Genomic DNA, 18,349 nt, shown 5'->3' on the forward strand with positions numbered 1-18,349 from the left:
AATTATAAGCTAAATAATATCTTCAAGGCATTAAAAGACATTTTTAAAAATATAAAGAAATAAAACAAAAAACACAGAGAGGCTCCTTTTTGAGAGTATATTCAATCAACTTTTTTTTTTTTTTTTAGTGGTCAATGGATCTTTATTTTTATATTATTTATTTATTTATTGTATGCAGTGCTAAGATCAAACCCACTGGCTCTCACAAGCTAGGCAAGCACTCTATCAGTAAGCTACAACTCCCAACCCTTCAGCTAACTCTTACATAACTAAGTAGAGTACCTGAATTCTGCTACAGCAAAAGTTTATTTCATTGACTTTATAAAAAAGTAGTCCATGAGGCTTAGCAATGCTCCTTTTCTCACATTTATCTCACATTTATCTCACATTTATGTATATGGAATTTTGCTCTATTCCTCGATGATTTTTTCTTTTAATGGCTTAAATTAAAAGATTTACCAACATTAATCACGTTGAATTTTATCAAACAATGAAATCAAGTCACGAGAATTTGTCACCTTTAAATACACCCATACTGCTGACATCTTAAAATAATCCCTGTCCACACTCACCTTGAGGGTCAACTTCTTTAGCTAGCTTCAGCGCGTCTGAGTTGGCCAGATCAGTGTTGGCTGGAGTGACGGCCAGAACCAGGCAATTCTCCCTGGTGATGAACTGCATGATCATTTCTCTGATCTGATACTCGATATCTGGTGGCTGATCTCCCACGGGCACCTTCGTTATTCCAGGCAGGTCGATAAGGGTTAGATTCAACACTGTGTGGGGAAGGGGAAAGAGTCGTGCATGCACCTTCAGTGCTGACAGACATCCACCATGCAGAGTCAGCTGGGGCTGAGCTCAGCTTTCTGCATTGTGCATTTGAATGACTCCAGCCCAGGCGTAGGAAGAAAAGCACAGAAAGGAAAATGGTTTTGCTAGTTTTCTCTATTTTTGTATGATTGTGCTCTGCCAAATGATCATTTTCACATAATTTGAAAGGCACTGATCTGCAGGCCTAACAGTTTGCTCAGAGAGCTGTCGCTGCCTAACTGTGTAACTAGGGGGTTGTAATTAAAACACTGAACAATAATGCGTGTGCTGTCTGCCAGTCTGGCACATGGCCTACACGTTGTACAGGAACTCCTGGGGTGAGGCTGGCCCTTCCCCTCAAGAGCCTCCGAGGTTCTTCACAGAAGGTCAGCCTCTTCACCTGCAGGGAAGCGGTCAGCCATCTCTGGGGCCCTGCGTACCTCCAGCAGGCCGGGCAAGCGAGCCGTCAGTGGCCACGTGACTCCAGCCCAAGCTGGCTGTCGTCCTCTGGGTGCTGGCACCAAGTCCCCATGGGAAGTCATAACTGAGCTTCTGTCATTCATGCTCTGCTCCAAAGGCAGCAGAGCTAGGTAGAGAAGAAGTGAAAATCTGTCCCACTCAGAGTTTAGTCCGGGACAGAGGCTATTTCCCATCACGTACCATGAACTGGCTACCCACATTATAAGCTGACAGACTAGGGATACAAATCACAGCTGATTCCTTAGGAGGAAAAGAGAAATTCATAGAGCCCCATGGAAATCAGCAGGGGAAGCCTCAGCCACACGCTCCTAAGATTTCTGAAATCATTGAAGATAAGAAAAACGAAAGTTTTCACATATACCTCTCTCAAATTCTGAAATTTCATCATGAAAATAAAAAGTGTAAACACTGAGCTCAATTCTGATCTTCAAAAGGTCACCTCCCCTTGCCTCTCTATGAATCTTCTGAGCTCTCTGAGCCATTCCATTTTACAGCAGCATCTGAAATTCTAGAAACTCAGCACCATGTGAATCTTCTACACAAATAATGCATGTTAATGAACACAGTAAAAATTGTTTGAGGAGAAGGATTTGAAATTTTAATATTTTACTTACCATGTGGAGAATAGACTCGCAAATTAATGGGTATGGAGGAAATGCCTTTATTCATTCCAGTCACTCGATCTGTTTCTGCTTCAATTTCATGGCGAACTTCATCAAAATCTATAAACTTTTTTCCTTTGCAATGTAGAAATTCAGCATATTCTAAAAAAAGAAAAAAACACCCACAGATTAATCCAACCTCAGAGTATACGTTCTTGGCCACAATTATAAGGAAATATCTCTTCAATTACAAGTCAAAATATTCAATGTCTCCTTGGTCATTATACATGAGAGAACACTGCGTGCCAAACAATCAAATCACAGAGAAGATTCTAGAAATATCAAATAGTACACATGCTGTGGTTGTTGAATGTGCTCATGTTTGGTAAGCAATCAAGTATTATAAACCCTTAAACCATCCAGCATATCTGTGGCTGTCTCAATGACAACACAAAAACCGGCACCAAATTAAGAAATCAGATATCAAGAAGGACAAACCCTAAAATAACTAATAGAAAACTACTTTTTAAAAATTTCAACTCTTGTACTATCAGTTTCCAGACCAATTTCCTGAGATATCAGGTAAGTGAAAAACAACACAACTCAAAAGGGGAATCTAGTTACTATTAGATTGTTTAAAAGATTACAGTTTTGACAAGGGAACAGAGTTGAACAGATATTTTGGTTCCTCTCGTATCCAGCTGAAGAACTGCTACACCAAACTCTTGGGCCAAGATGCCAGCTGAGGTGACTCTCAGTGGCCTTTGTACCTTCCCCACCAAAACGGTCTCCACCCATGAAGATGTTCGATGGCAAGGCCAAAAGGGGGGCAGGCCCGAGATGCAGCCCTGTCTTCAAGGAGCTCAGCATTAACTGAGGCACTGCAGGTGTTTCACAGGGGAAAAAGTTAACCCAGGCAGCATGAAATAAGCACTCATCTGCACTTGACAGGAACAGTGGGGACAGGAAGGTGGTATCGAGCCCCCAGGGCCAAAGGGGAGTGAAGTGCAGAGGTGTACTGAGCCAAGGGGAGACAGGCAGGTCTCGGAGAGAATCCGAGGGTGCCAGTAACTCCCACAAACCCTGGCAGCTCAACATCCAGCCTCTGTCTGCTGCCATTTGTCCCCCCCGTGAGGAACTCTCCTTGGGAAACGCTCGCATTGGGAAACGCTCGCATTGGGAAACGCTCCATGTTGGTGTGAAATCTGCTTTCTCCTCTTACACCCCCAGCCATTGCCCTCTGTTACTGCTCAGTCTTCTGCCCAACCTGCACGTGGGCACCAGAGTTCATCTCCTTGTGGACCTTCTCCCCACCTTCACTTGCTCACCCGGTTACCACTCAGGTCTCCACGTGGCTGCTGGGGACTGGAAAGGTCACAGGCCCCCAAGGTGGACCTAGGAGTTTCCGCTTTAATTCACTGAAGTACGGAAATGACCACGCCTTTCCAAGTTTAGAATAGCAGGCCTAGGACCGACTTCTGCCTTTCCTGCCAGCAGGCGTGGACATGGACATTTCCATCTTAGTTTGTCCCCATGATGACCTGTGCCCCTTTTTGGAAAACAGCAAGCTACGTCTCCTGCACTCATTCCTCTGTTGGACTTGAGCTCTCATAACCACTACTGTCTCCAAGCACCAGCTCCTGGACAGGCTGGTCTTCGAGAGTCCTCGGAACATTCCAGGAACACCAAGGTGGACTTCTGCTACCACTAGATGGCGCCTGGCTGCTTTTCCTGTAGGAGACCATGTCCTTCCTGAAGGTTGAAGCATCAACACAATCTTCACACAGATTTAATTTAGCTCCTAGACTCCGGGAAATGCTTCCACGGTGCAAGTGAGAGCTTGTAACTATGCAGGACCATTTCAAACCTTTGGGTCTTTTCAAGGACAGGGTTCCCTAGACGAGATTCAGGGATGCCTGTATCCATCTGGTATTCTACTGGTATTTATTGAGATCTCACCAGTTGTCAAGGACTGTTTCAAAAATTGGGATGTAATCGAGGGAAAGAAAGAAGTCCCTACCTCGCAAGATTAAGCTCTAATGAGGTGAAACAGAAAGCCGTGTATGCCCATCACAGGGTGATGGAGACGGTAGAACGGGGGTCAGATGCTGGGGGAGGGTGCTCTTATTAGTTTGTTGAAGGCATCTCTGATGCACTGAAGTGACAGCTGAGCAGACTCGGGCAAGGGAGGGAGCGAGCTCTGCTCACTGTGACTGCAGCCAGGCAGGGCACCCACGCACACGCTAAGGAAGAGCAAGACCACTGACGTGGCTGGAGAGGGGGCCCAGACCACAGGCAATGCATAATCCTGGCTACTATGCTAGGGACAGGCAATGGAGAGGGGAGGAAGTCTGACATGGGAATCATCTAGGCAGGAGGTGAGGGGACTTGTACCTGGTGGCCACACTGAGTTACCGAGAAGTGAATTCATCGTGTTTGTTCACTTGCGGTGCTGGGGACGGAACCCAGGGCCTCGCACAGGCGAGGCAAGCGCTCTACCCCTGCGCTATATTCCCAGCTCCTAGATTCTAATGTATTTTGAAGGAAAAAAAACACAGGGTTTGTGATGGATTCAAACTGGAGTGTGGGAGAGAGGCGCCAAGGATAAATTTAAGGAGTCTGACACTTCCTTAAACAGAAGAAACCTGAAATAAAACTGGGGCAGAATGGGATGGGGGCTGGGAACAGGGGTTTGGTTGGGCACCAGTGGAGGACCCTGGGCTGCTCATACTGAGGACTGCAGGCTGCTGCCGACACCTCAGTTCAGTGTCATCTGAAAGCTGTCTGTTCGCTCTGAAAACCTCCCAGAAGGTGGCAGCCAAGTGCCTGCACAAAGGGGCCCAAAAGTGCGGGTGGGCTTGATCGGAGCCTTTCACCCAGGGGGGAGTCCAAGCCAGAGAAACCACCGCAGAGATTCTCTGAAATCCCATGATTGTGAGAGTTAGATGGGGACGGCTCAGGGCAGAGGGCCCTGGGTACAGAGGCAGAAGACCAGACTGACGAGGTTCAGAACCCAGGAGGGGTGGCCCAAGAGGTCTGAGGATGGATCGGAGCCCAGCGACCTCAGGAGCCGGCAGCTGCACTGGAGTGGGGTGAGAGCCAGACTGAGACAGGTGGCAAAGGCGGTGAGGAGAGGGGAAGCCAGTCTGGTTGTGGACAAGCCTTCTAAGGGATCCCATGGTACAGGACGGGAAAGGGGAGGCGGGCAGCTGGAGAGGGATACAGGTCAGGGAGGTGGCAGGTTCACCTGCTGATGCAAAGGATCCGGGGTGCAAGCAGAGGGAGGTCCTGGGGAGCAGGGATCCGGGGCCCCAGAGGAAGAAAATGAGCTGGAGCACCCACGGGAGTGGCAGGGGGCAGAACAGCAAGAGGGGATGTGACAAACAGGGCGGAGGGGGGCAGAGTGCGGGGGGTTTAGCAGGTTTGTCTGAAGTCCCTTAATTCCTCGAAAGCACTTCTGTGTACGTCCCCACTGTGTAAAACATGAAAATGCTCCCAGGGACCCCGAGGCCGGAGGAGCAAGTTCAAGACAAGCCTGGTCAACTTGGCAGCACCCTGTCTCGATACCCTGTCTTAAAAATGCTTTACAAAGGGGTCTGGGAATGTAGCTCAGTGGTAAAGCACCCGGGGCTCAATCCCCAGACACAGAGTGACCCTAAGTGAGTGACCCAAGAGTTGCCACAGCAGGGATGTCAACTTGGGTTTAATTTATTTTCACTGCTGGGACACAGACTGCCCGGCACATCAGGCAAACTCACGGGGAAGGGACCACAATGTGCTTTTCCTTAGGGGGCCCAAGGAATTGATGCTGCAGGATGGAATATTCAGGAAGACCAGATGACTTGCATTGTCAGAGAGGGGCTCCCTAGGATCTATCCTGTACCCACCCCAGAGCCTTACAGGTCTGTGTCCCCCCGTCTCTCTAACAGCATGGTGATGATCGTCAGGCCAGACATCCTTCTTCTTACAAAAACATGGCACCCATAACTGCAGTTCATAGCCACAGGATTACACTGGCCACAGGTCAGCCCTTTGGACCTGCTGTGGGCTGCACGTCTGTAACCTCGAGAACAGATGTGAACAGGTGGATGGCACAGGTGGCATTGCTGTTTTCATACAGTGGACCACAGTTGCTGAAAAGGATCATCAATTGGCTGACATCACACAATCCCGAAGAAGCCCTTGTTAGTGAGGCTAAGTTCAAAAGATCCCATCGTCGCCTCCCGGTGGTATGATATAGGTGAGAGACTTGGAAAGAACCATCACGAATCCATGGGTTTCTGACCACACTCACCTCTGAGACAGAGGCACTGCCTGAGTCCAGGCATCCAAGCCAAGCTGCAGAGAGGCAGGATCTGCATCTTCTGAGACTTTCATACTGTACCTGAAGCCCTACAGAGCTCACCTAGGGGTTTTGAGAAACAATTTCCAGTGACAGGAGCTCTTGACATGTGCTCAGTGTTCCTTTCATTCCAAATGCGGTTCCATGAAACCATCTCTTCCTCAAAGCCAGGCTCTAGCCTAGGATCAATCGGGACAGAGAGCACATTCAAGCTCCTAGCCACGAGCTCCCACTGGGGACCAAGACCCCGACAAGGAATCCAGGAAACTCCACTTCCTGGCAGTATAACCTGTCTCGCTGACATTCATGTGGGTTTTCAGTTTCACAAAATAAAAACTCCTAGTTTAAAATATCTTTCCTGTTTTCTCAATGTTAAAAAATAACCTACATGTGAAGCAAAGGTTAAGATACGTTTTTATATTAAACAGTGATTGGGGGAAAAGAATATTAAGATGACAGAACTTATAGCCACTTTATTTGCATTTCCCTGTAAAACATTTCAGCACTGTCATTTCTACTGGTCATGAAAAACAAATTATGCTAGGTTAAACAAATGACAAATTGTTCGGGGGAAGGATGAGATGGCATATGCCTGGGCAACCATCCAATCATCTGTGAAAAGCAAGCATGACCATAAGAATTTAAATATTTCCGATATGCTCCTTCCATGGGGAAAAGATGCATATGTTTCAAGTAATTGAGGTCAAGTAGAAAGCAAGAATTATGGAACACTAGCCTATAGCCGTTTGTCAATCTTTATCCGAAGGTCTGTGGTCCTCGAAAGTTTAGCTGGAGTCTTGTTCTAAAATGTCTCAATAGTGATATTTTGTGGACAGAGGATTCCAGTGAAAATAGGCACAACGATCACAGAAGCATGGAACAGTTTTCGATGCAACCAGCTGAATCTGCTGGTTGTAAAGAGCATCTTCACATGTCTATATTTAACAGATTTCCTCAAAGCCAGAGGGCTACGTTTCATACTTCTGCGTTTCTCCAATGCCTAGGATACTTAGAGTGCAGAACATCTGTGGGTCTCTTTCTTCTTTAAGCAATCTACTTTGCATATACCATTGAGTAATGCCAGTTTAAAAAGCATCGCTTCCATCTAGGCTTGAAGTAATTCCAAATTGAAGGCAAGATCCTAGAGTGGTGGTTTAGTTAGATATGAATTTATACAGGACCCAGAAATGAAGCAGGACTCAATTGTATTGATAAGGCAGTCAGGGAAAGTCTAGAAAAACAGGAAAAAAGAAATCAAAAAGCAAAATGGAGAAACTTTAGATAGGGCAAAGGGGAGGGAGGGGAAAGGAGAGGGCAAGGGGGTAGGAATGATGATGGAATGAGTGAGACATCACTACCCTAAGTCCATGTATGAAGACACGAATGGTGTGAAAATACTTTGTATACAATCAGTGACTTGAGAAATTGTGCTCTGTATGTATAATAGGAAGTGAAATGCATTCTGCCATCATGGATAACAAATTAGAATGAATACATAATTTTTTAAAAAAGCAAACCATCTCAGAGGCCCTCGGTGGGGGAAAGGCAGAGGTCTCAGCAGATGCTGGAGGCCATGGGCTAGGGTGGGTAAGGAGGGGCCAGCTTTCCATCAGGGAGCAGACACAGAGACGCGGGTTTGAGGTCCAGCTTCAGCACTCTCAGAGGCAGAGGAGGAAATGGAGCCCAGATGGTGTGGGGCAGAAGACCAAGATGCGGGACCCCATCAAGATGGGGAAGGCGAAGCTTTTCTCCCAAGATACAAAGCCAGCTGCAAGGTGCTCAGGATCAAGAGGAATTAATCTCAACGCTGCCTTGATAGCTCCGCTAAAAGGGGCCTCAGTGCTCTGAGGGCTGGCTGTCCTGGAGTCGGAGTGGGGCTGAAACAAGGGACCATCAGATCACTCAGATCGCGAGCAGGTTACACCCTCTAGCTCAGTTAAGTTCCATATTTTCCAAAGGAGCTTAAAGCCGACAGCAAAAATTAACTGTATTTCAGGCTCTCGGTATCCATGTAAAAACAAAAGGTAAACTACATTCCAAACACAGAGACCAAATAAGTGCCAAGAGTTGGCCCCAAATCACAAACTGGAGAGTTGTTCTAAGCCTCAGCCGCATCCAATAAGATTTTCCTCCTCTTCCTTGAGACATTCTCCACTGACCTTCATTTTTCCACGTTCCTGTCTTTCCTCCTCCTTCCCCGATGGCTCCTTGTCCATGTCCTTCACCCACTACACCTCATCTTCCACACTACCAAGCACAGGGACCCCAGGATGCCCCCAGAACTTCTTCTATTCTTTGTCATCTCTATCCTCACCCTAGGAGATCTCATGACCTTAAATTTTTTTTTTTTAATATCCTCAAATCCACGTCTCAGGCACTGATCCCTCATCTGAACTCCAGACAGGTCTACATCTAATTCCAATGCTTGGCGCTTGCACTTGAATGTCTAATATATTTCTTAAAATTGGCCAGTGCAGGTATCTTTGAAATGTTCGAGTGGACTTCCACACAGTCACAAGGATGGGCCCGGCGTTCAGCCCAGGGCCTACAGACACCGGGGCCGTGGGAACCAGGTTGTAACCGAAACCAGGGTTTCCGAGAGACGGTCCAAGGGGGAGTATGAAATGACCTGGGAAGGACCAAGAGGATAAGTGAGTGAATCGCTGATTCCAATTTAAAGCGGAACTACTTTTTCCTGTTTTCAGAGACTCTGAGGTCATAAATGCTCCTCTGGTGTTTCTCAACTCCCTGTTTTTTTTCTTTGTGCCACATGAAACAACGTAATTTTCCGAGGCCTTCCTTTAAGAGATCTTTCTTAGCATCTTTTCATGAGCCTTCACATCCCCTGCAGGTCTAATCAGCTATAGAGACTAGCTCAGGACAAGGCTCTCACATACCACCTCTCTCTGGACCTCATTTTAGTAAAAAGCTTAATGCCACAAAAATATCTCCTTGTCAGTCTTCCCAAACCTGCCCTGGCTTTTGTGATAAGGTCTCCTCTTTCCTTGGTGACCAGTCCTTCAATCACACATTGTAGGGCACAGAATCCAGACCAGTCTCCATTCTGTGATCTCAAGCATCCTCTTAAAAGACAGTCAAGTTTTCTGGCCAGATACAAATCTATTACCAAGGAACTACTACCACAGAGATAGATGGGCTATGTTTTATTTCAGTCTTGAAGAACTTAGCCAAGTTGGAGAAGATAAATTTGTGAAAATTAAGCAAAATTCTTACATAAGATTTCAGGATAGAAAACACTGTCATGAGTAACTGACAGTTGAATCATGCACCTGGGTTCCAAGTGAATTTCTCAAAGGGAAAAGTCATTTCAGGTTGGGGTGAGCTGTAAAGGATTTATGGAAAGGGAATAATCTGAGATTTAGGAGGATACACAGAATTGGGGGAAAGCCAAGAAGACAGAGCATTTAAACTACAAACAAGAGATTAACAAAAGCACCAAAAAGAAATAGCAAAAGGGAACCGGGTACAAATCAACCAGGCAAATAGCAATATCTGACTTAAAAAAATGTGTTTGGGGAATGAATGACTGAATGCATAAAACAGTAATAGAGGGATATAAGCAAACACACCCTGAATATTATATGAGAAATGGGTGAAGATTATATGAGATAATGCATATACATAATTAGCACAGTGTTCTTCTCATAGGAAGAATATAAACAGTAGATTTTTGTTTTAAAATTATCGACATAAAAGTAATGGCTGAAATTGGACAAGCACTTCATTTCATGTTTATAACCCGTTATGAAAAAGATTTCCACAAAAATTAAAACTGAATTCCGATAACAGCTACTTGATTATTCTCTATCAGCATTAAAGAGCTAATTAGGGGTTGTGGGTATAGCTCAGTGGTATAGTGCTTGCCAACATGTAGGAGGCCCTGGGTTCAAAGCTTAAGAAAGGAAGAAAGGAAAAGCTAATTGAAGGCTATTGTCAAACCATGACCAGTGAAAAGCCAGAAGAATGACACAAAATCATATATGCAATATTGCCCTTGTGATCCCAATGTGGAATGTGACTATACCTCTGATTTTAAAATACAGCCTACATAAGATAAAACTGTATGTATATAAAAACTTATTCTCAAACAAAAGATCACTTTGAGGGTAATTATTTTTCTTACCAAAAAGTCTTTTCATTTATCACATTTCCAGTCGAACTGGAATCCAAAAACATTTTATATGCATACTCTTTTTGTGACATATTTTGTGGCATAAGTCAGAATATAAATCAACACATATTAACTCCTATCAATACTCACCAAAACCTTAGAAAATAGTTATTATTGTTCTAGTTAACCTATAACTTCTCTGTGCCCCAGTTTCTGCATAAAATGGGAATCCTTAATAATATCTCAAGTAGCTAATAATACTTTAAGGAAACTTTGACTTTATCTGTAAAATTTTGAACAGATATAGCCTTACCTTTATTGATCTTTAATAATTCTGAGTTTGTTACTGGATTGTTTAAAAAAATATTTTAAGATAAGATTTCTTTTGTGCTTTACAATAGTTCATCAATATGAAGACAGGAGGATACAGGGAAAAAAATAAGCACTTAGCAGAGATAGTTTCATCTGTTTCCATGCAAAGCATGCGACTTTGTCCAAATATAAGTTCCAAAGTCATACTGACTTCTATAATTACTAACTCTTAACCTTTAGAGTAAATTTCAAATGACTTAAAATCTGTCATACACCAAGCTTTTATTCACAGACACATTATCTCATGCCAAGACCCACAGAAACCCTGAAAGATGTTGTTTATTATCCCAAGTAAACAGTAATTCACTTTGCCTGTTTCTCTGTGTAAAATGAGACTAACAGCAACGAGGGTAAGGTCACCTCCCTTATAGGACCGTTGTGAGGTTTTGGAGAGTCAATGTACACAGAGCCTTAGACAAGTGCCTGCCTGGAGTCAACTACTATGACAGCAACAGAAACAGCTTTTCCAGCTGCAGAGAAGCAAATGCACTCAAACAAAGGCAGACTGGAGACATTGCCACCAGCGCCAGCTATGAGCAGCAGAGCTCACGGGTAGACAACAGGACAGCAGCCTACCTGCATGTGCTCTTTGAAGTTTGCCTCACTGTAGTGATCTTTTATTTGTTCGGGGGCGGGGGGTCAACTACAATAAACTTACTCCCATTTTTAACTCAGTACAGCTCAGGAAACAGACATGATAGAAGAACAGACTTCCTTCCGCTCCTGCTATAAAAATCCCTGGAGACCAACATCTGCAGTGTCAGGACAAGCTCTGAGCTTCTGTGGTCACAATCACACTCCTCTGAGCTGTCACAGCAGAGGCAGCGTCCAAGACACTGCTCTCGGCTCCACACGGGCAAAGCGCCGTCATTTGCACTACTGCGCTCCTGTTCTTGTTTTGACAACAGCAAAGGTTTGCTGGTCACTCCCTGTACGTGCTGGTCATAGTTCTGCTCCAGGACCTCCAGCCTATTGTAAAGGACATGACTGTTTTCAAAACCACTTCAGGGAAAGCGATGATCAAAGAGAATAAGTGATTTCTTGATAAAGGCACAGGCCAAAAGGTGGCAATATGAGAGCTCAGGTCGCTGCACCATACCCACCGGCCTCCTCATGGAACCATTAGTAGGGAGGTGCCTTGCCACTGCCATGTACAGAATTAGCAAAGGAAATGCCTCCAAACCCATCCTCTTCTCCTCCTGGACCCTCTCAACACTGCAGGGCAGTGAAAGGCTCAGCACCAGTGAGCACCTGTGCACTTGGGGAGCCACCCCTGAGCTATTTGAGAAGTCTTCACTCAGCCTTGAGCCAAGGAGATTTTGGTTCGTCTTTGCAAGCTATTTTGTGGCTCCTCTCACTTAACGGATTGCACAGTGCACGTGACCTCTGTCTTGGCTTCACGAGGAAGACTGATCCCCTCGCTCCAGAGGGGGTGTGACCTGTTGGGAACTGAACAGCCCATCTACGACCTTATTTGGTGAAGAACATTTTGCAGAAGCCTTTGAAGTTACCCCATATAAAGCACATGCGGGCTCTCGCACTCTTTCAGGTATGGAAGTCAACCCCTAAGGCTGAAGAGCCGTCGGGCCCTCGCTTTCTAAAATTACTTTCTGTGTGTGGTTTTCTGCTGCCTCTTAGCTTTATCTCGCAGCCAGCCTGCCTCATGCTGGGGAACCCCAAAAGTCATCACCTGTGTGGGACATGGGCAAGAGTGCACCCCACGCCCTGCACACAGAGGGGAGGGAGACGTCCTCGTCCATCCTCAAGCTTAGAAGACCTTCCAGAAGGCCCGACATCTTGCAGCTGAGAGACCCTTGGTGCACTCGGGCAGGGAAGGCTCAATCCCCTGTTAGTGGACTGTCCAGCCTACATAAACACACCACCAGGGCGAAGGACAGAGTGCCCGAGTGTTCCCGAGCCATGTGGGAACAGACATCTGAGCATTGTTCAGGAGTGCCACCCGGGAGACCCAGGCCCTCCACAGGGAGTAACTGAGTAGTGCAGGTGCTCAGCGCGCCACAGTAAGAAGATGTGCTTGGTCTCTGCTCATAGTTCCCGACATGGAGCATCTAAAATCCTTGGAATTTCCTGAGCCATGGGAGCAAGGAGTGTGTATACCCCCCCTCTCTTGCATACCTGAGTCAGTGCTCCTGTGGTGGACCCCCAAATGCTTCAGAACTTGATCACCCATGGCCAGTGATGTGATCAACCCCGTCTGTCACGGAATTTCCATAATAACCGTAACAGGAGGGGTTCCAGGGGCTTCCAGATTGGTGAATGCATCCACATGCAGGGAGGGTACACCTGGCTCCACAGGGACAGAAGCGCCCGTGCTGGGGACCCCTCTGGACGTCGGACTCCACACCTCTTCAGGCTGTAAGTCTCGATTCTTGATAACAGCTTTTGTAATAGCCATTAAATGCCAGTGTCTCCCTGAATTCCTGGAACAGTTACAGCAAATTCCTGAACCTGAGGGACTGCGTGAACCCCCAATGGTAGCCAAGTCACCCGGGGAACGTGGGTCACCTGGGACCCACCACAGGAGACTCTAATGGGGGCAGGTCTATGAGAAGGAGCCCATAATCGTGGGCTGGCAGCCAATTCCAGATAGCTAGTGCCACCACTGAATTAAACCACAGGACAAGACTTGGTGTCCACAGAGAACTGGAGGACAGCTTGGTGTGAGAAACACACACAGACGGTGTCAGAAGGTATGGCGAGAAGAGAAAGCTTTCCACCACTCAGAGTACCAACAAGCTTGCCCTGCCCACAGTGCCACGGTGGGGGTCCCCAGGGTACAGAGGCCTTGCTGCCCCTTGAGGCCTTCTTATTCAGCTTACTGATTGTATCTAGAACACTCAAAAATGCAAAGGACAATTCTTAGTTGTTTGGTATACTGCCATGAATCCAAATGTTCTGGATAGAGGCGACAACTGAAAAAAAATCTCTGTAGTATTTTAGGGATTTTTCTCTGTGATAAAAAATGTGTGTGTGTGTATATATAATAAAATGTATCACTTTAAAAATATTTTTAAATTCTAGACACAATACCTTTATTTCTTATTTTTATGGGGTGCTGAGGATCGAACCCAGTGCCTCACACATGCCAGATGAGTATACTACCACTGGCCACAACCCCGGCCCTTAACCACTTTTAATATATTTTTGTTCTTTTTAGATGTATAGGAGTGTATTCTGATGTATCATCCACATACATGGAGTGTAACTTAGTCTAATTAGGGTCCCATCCTGTGGTGGCGCGGGATGTGGAGTTCACTGGTGTGTAGTCACATGTGAGCATAAGGAAGTTCACAGGAAAGTGACATTGTATTTTTAGAGACCTTCTAAGTTCACAGAAACACAGTGGGAGTCCGGATTTCCTCTACTCCTGCTCAGCACAGGCAGTAAGTAGCGCCAGAGTGCTACACGTGCTCCAAGCGATGGATCCACCGTGACACGTCACTGTCATCCAGAGTCCACAGTCCACATCAGGGTTCACGCTTGCCGTTGTACCTTCCGAGTGCCTGGACAGGTGGGTGGTGGACGGCCCGCACCTACCCTTAGGGCATCACACGGAATAGTTTCTCTGCCCTAAAAATCCCGAGTTCTGCCTCTGCATCCTCCCTCTCCCCTGCCCCTGGTGACAGCTGGCCCCTTTACTGTCTCCACTGCTTCACCTTTTCCAGAATGCCAGGCCATTGGAACCATGCAGCACGTGACTTTCCTGCCAGCTTGCCCTCTGTCACTCAGTCATGTGCATTAGCGTTTCCTCCACGTCTCTCCATGGCTCGACAGCTCATCTCCTTTCTGTGCCAAGGCACACTGTGCTGTCTGGTCGCACCACTGGCGACTTACCCATTCACCTACTCCAGGACATTTTGGTTATTTTTGGTTTTGGCAATTATGAATGACGCTGCTGTTAACGTTTATGTGCAGGTTTCTGTGTGGATGTTAACTGCCAACTCATCTGGATAAATACCAAGGAGCACAACTGCTGTATCACAAGGTAAGGGGACGTTCAGTTTTGTATGAACCTGCAAGTGCTCTAAAAATACAATATTACTCCCCCAGCTCCTGAGTGGCTGTGCTACCTGTATTCCCACCGGCCATGAGCAAGAGTTCCCTGCTCCCCATTCTTACCAGCGTTTGGTACTGCATTTTGGATCATCACCATTCTGAAAGGTGAGATTTCAATCACTTTTAAGTGTGGCATTAAGCCATCAGTGGCATTAAGCACACACACAAGGCATGTAACTGTCATGAATGTTTCTGTCTAACCACTAGCCTCAAAAAAATGCCCAAACCCTTGATGTGAAGGGTTAGGAAGCAAGATCTTTGGGAGATAGTTAGGTTTAGATAAGAACATGAGGGTGGGGTCCTTATCATGGGATACTGATCTTGTAAAAACAAAGAATCTCTCTTCCCTTCCCTCCCCCAACCTCACCCCCCAACCACTCTCCACCGTGTGAGAACACAGCAAGAAGACGTCGGTCTGAGCCAGGAACTCACCCAGATGGCCCCTCGAGAACTCTGCCACCTCGAGTTGGAACTTCTTCATAGCAGCCTTGGTGGGCTGCGCTGCTGTCACGGAATCCCCCAGACTGGGTGTCATGTTTGGATGTGAGGGCCTTCTGGCTGCATGGATCCAGGCCAGAGAGCATGCGTGAGGAGGTTAGAGGGCCAAGCTCACTTTTCTAACAAGTCTGCTCTTGAGACCAAGAACCCCCTCCTCCAATGACATTAATCTACCCATGAGGGCAGAATCCCTGTGACCCGGATCACTTCTTTAAGTTCCCTCTTCTCCACATAGTTGCATGGGGATTGCTTCCAACGTGTGAACTTTGGAGGACACATTCAGATCACAGCACAGCCCAAGACAAGATGGAAATCATCACCCCCATCCATCTTCAGAACCCTCTCATCATTCCAAACAAAACTCTGAACCTACTGAACAGAGACTACCATCCTCTTCCTCCCCCATGTCTGGTGATCTCAACTCTACTTCCCATTCTATGAATCTAACTATTATTAGTACCTCACATAAGTGAGATCATGTTTTTTTCATTTAGCATAATGTTTTAAGGTTCAGCTACGTTGCACCACATGTCAGGACTAATTCCTTTTAATGACCGAATAATATTCTATTGTATGAATATTCCACATTTTGTTAATCCATTCTTCTGTGGATGGATGCTTGGGTTGTTTCGACCATTCAGCTACTGTATATAATGTTTATATAAACATAGGTATACAAATATCTATTTGAGTCCCTGCTTCCAATTTGTTCGAGTGTATACCAAGAAAAAGAATTTGGGTGTCATATGGCAATTCTGTGTTCTTCTCAAAGTACTGCCCAATGGTTTTGCAGGGCAGTTGGCACATTTGACATTTTCACTAGTAACACACAAGGGTTCTAAATTTCTCCACATCCTTGCCAACACTTGTTATCTTGCATTGTGCTCTAGTGTATATGATATTCAGATATTCAGTACCGTACCCTGTCAAGAACACAAGGATCAAGAGTGTTTCTGGCTCTTCTCATGACTGCCACGGTTACTGCATTCTTCAAAGTCACTCCCTTCTGCCCTCTCGCTCTCTCTCTCTAGCTGACCTGGAGAGTGTGGCTGGTCATGTGACCCATCCTCTCACCGGCGTCTTCATCTCTCCTCCTCAGCACCATTATCTTTCTATCGCATCCTAACAAAACCCCAACGGTAGAAGCCTCTTCTCTTGCTGTAACAATCTGGAGCCCAAGCGCCATCTAGAGATGGCTCACATCAGTGCAGCCAATTTTCAAACAAATTAATGGTTTCCATTCCAAACCCATCTGGGTCCAGGACACCAGATGTCAATTATAGGTGGTTTCTGGTCAGCTTCCTGATTCTCAATGACCATTCCAAACCTTTGCTACTGCTTCTATCTTAACTTTCCGCCTGCTCTCATCCTCAGCAGAACTTACCATTTAAAGAAAATTAAAGTCATATAAGACGCTCTTTCTTAACTTCTGTTCTCTTCCCTACAAACCTACTACTGTCTCACTGCAGTCTTATCTCTTCTAGTCACAGGGTACCCGATTTCTGTTTCAAGCCAAGTAACTGACTGGGCTTTTGAGTCCTTGTCCTCTTGGGACCTCCAGGATCGTGCTCCAAACTTTCTCCTTTCTCTTCATCCTGTGAAGATGAGGGACCTTCATTCTCCCAACTCCTTCCCTCATCTGGAATGTGCTCCGTCTCGGCTTCCCTGCAAGAGCAGAGCTCCCCTTTACCTGATCACACGCTCGCTGCCACTCACCACTGTTCCCTGGGTCTGCCTAACAAAATGTCACAATCTGGGTGGCTTAAATCAGAAAGTTCGTTCTTCCTCAGCTCTACGTCAAGAAGCCCAAAATCAAGGTGCCGGCTGGGCCACGCTCCCTGAAGACTTTCAGGAACAAGCTGCTCCGTGCCGTCCTCTCACCTCCGGGTGGTCGCCAGCAGTTCCTGGTGTCCTGCGGCTGGTGACTGCGGCACTCCCACCCCTGCCTCGCTGTCGCATGGCATTCCCTGTGTGTGTGTGTGTGTGTGTGTGCCCCATCTCCCTGTGTTGTGAGGATACCTGTCAATGCATTCGTTCCCAGCCATATTAACCTGATGTCTCTTCAAAGCTCGTTTCCAAACGAGGCCATATTGTGATGCACCAGGAGGACAGTCATTGGGGAGCACTATTCCCCCCAGCTCCCTCATCTCCACAAACATTCCCTTGCGCTCTCTGTAGACGGGGGTCCTGCTTTCCCACTGCACAGCACAAGAGTTTACGAAGGTCAGGACGAGCCTCCTAACTCCAAGTCTCACCTGGCTAATGGCCCAGCTGTGTCTGACACGATAACCCATGCTCCTTCGAGAAAGTTCACCCTCTCGTTCTTCACGCTGCTGCTCCAGGTTTTCCCTCGACCTGTCCACCCATCCCTCCTCTCACAGGTTCCTCTCCTTCACTTCAATGCCGTTTCTACCCAAGATTCCCTTCTCTGCTCCTTTATTTGTGTGCATTCCTGGGGATCTTTATGCACTTTTAGGTTTGAAAGACAATTGTATATTCATGACTTACCAATCTGCATATCTAGCCTAGATTTCCCTGCAAGTTGCAGACTTGCATAACCATCTGCTTGGATGCACTTCAAGCACCTCAACTCATCCTCATCCCCAAATAAACCTCCAGTTCTCTCTTTTTAATATCAACACCACAATTGAGTAACCCAGCTAGAAACTGAGGCGTAACATGGCTCATTTCCACTTGTATATGTGTTTTCCTTTATTTTCTTTTTAATATACTTAACAATATGAAGAAATACATCAGAATACCCTATGACTCATGCTGAAATAAGGTCCCAGGAACACACCGCAAATACAAGAACCGGGATGGCCAGTGAGTCCCACCTGTCCCCATATCTCCTCCTCTGTTCTCTCCCTCACCTCCCTTCCACGTAGCCAGCCACCAGCCCTAACCTGGTCCACTGTTCCAGCACTGGTTTATTAAACACATCTCCACATGACACATTGTCTATGTTGCCTCTTTTTTTTTCCTTTTTTGGGGGGTGGTGCTGGCAATTGAACCCAGGGCCTTTTGCATGCAAGG

At 46.3% G+C, this 18,349-nt stretch overlaps 1 protein-coding gene across 5 annotated transcripts in view; it reads right to left on the bottom strand.

Moving 5' to 3' along the window:
- The window catches only part of DNM3 (dynamin 3), a 432,335-nt gene that overhangs the window by 328,663 nt on the left and 85,323 nt on the right, over nt 1-18,349 (bottom strand). For all 5 annotated transcript variants that reach the window (XM_081298148.1, XM_081298146.1, XM_081298145.1 and 2 more), the window contains exons 3-4: nt 1,905-2,054; nt 573-776 (exon numbers count right to left, since the gene is read on the bottom strand). In XM_081298148.1, the coding sequence (XP_081154274.1) occupies nt 573-776; nt 1,905-2,054 (354 nt within the window). The remainder of the gene's footprint in view (nt 1-572; nt 777-1,904; nt 2,055-18,349) is intronic.

The sequence above is a fragment of the Spermophilus citellus genome, assembly GCF_964194105.1.
Source record: "Spermophilus citellus genome assembly, chromosome: 6".
Classification (NCBI taxonomy): domain Eukaryota; kingdom Metazoa; phylum Chordata; class Mammalia; order Rodentia; family Sciuridae; genus Spermophilus; species Spermophilus citellus.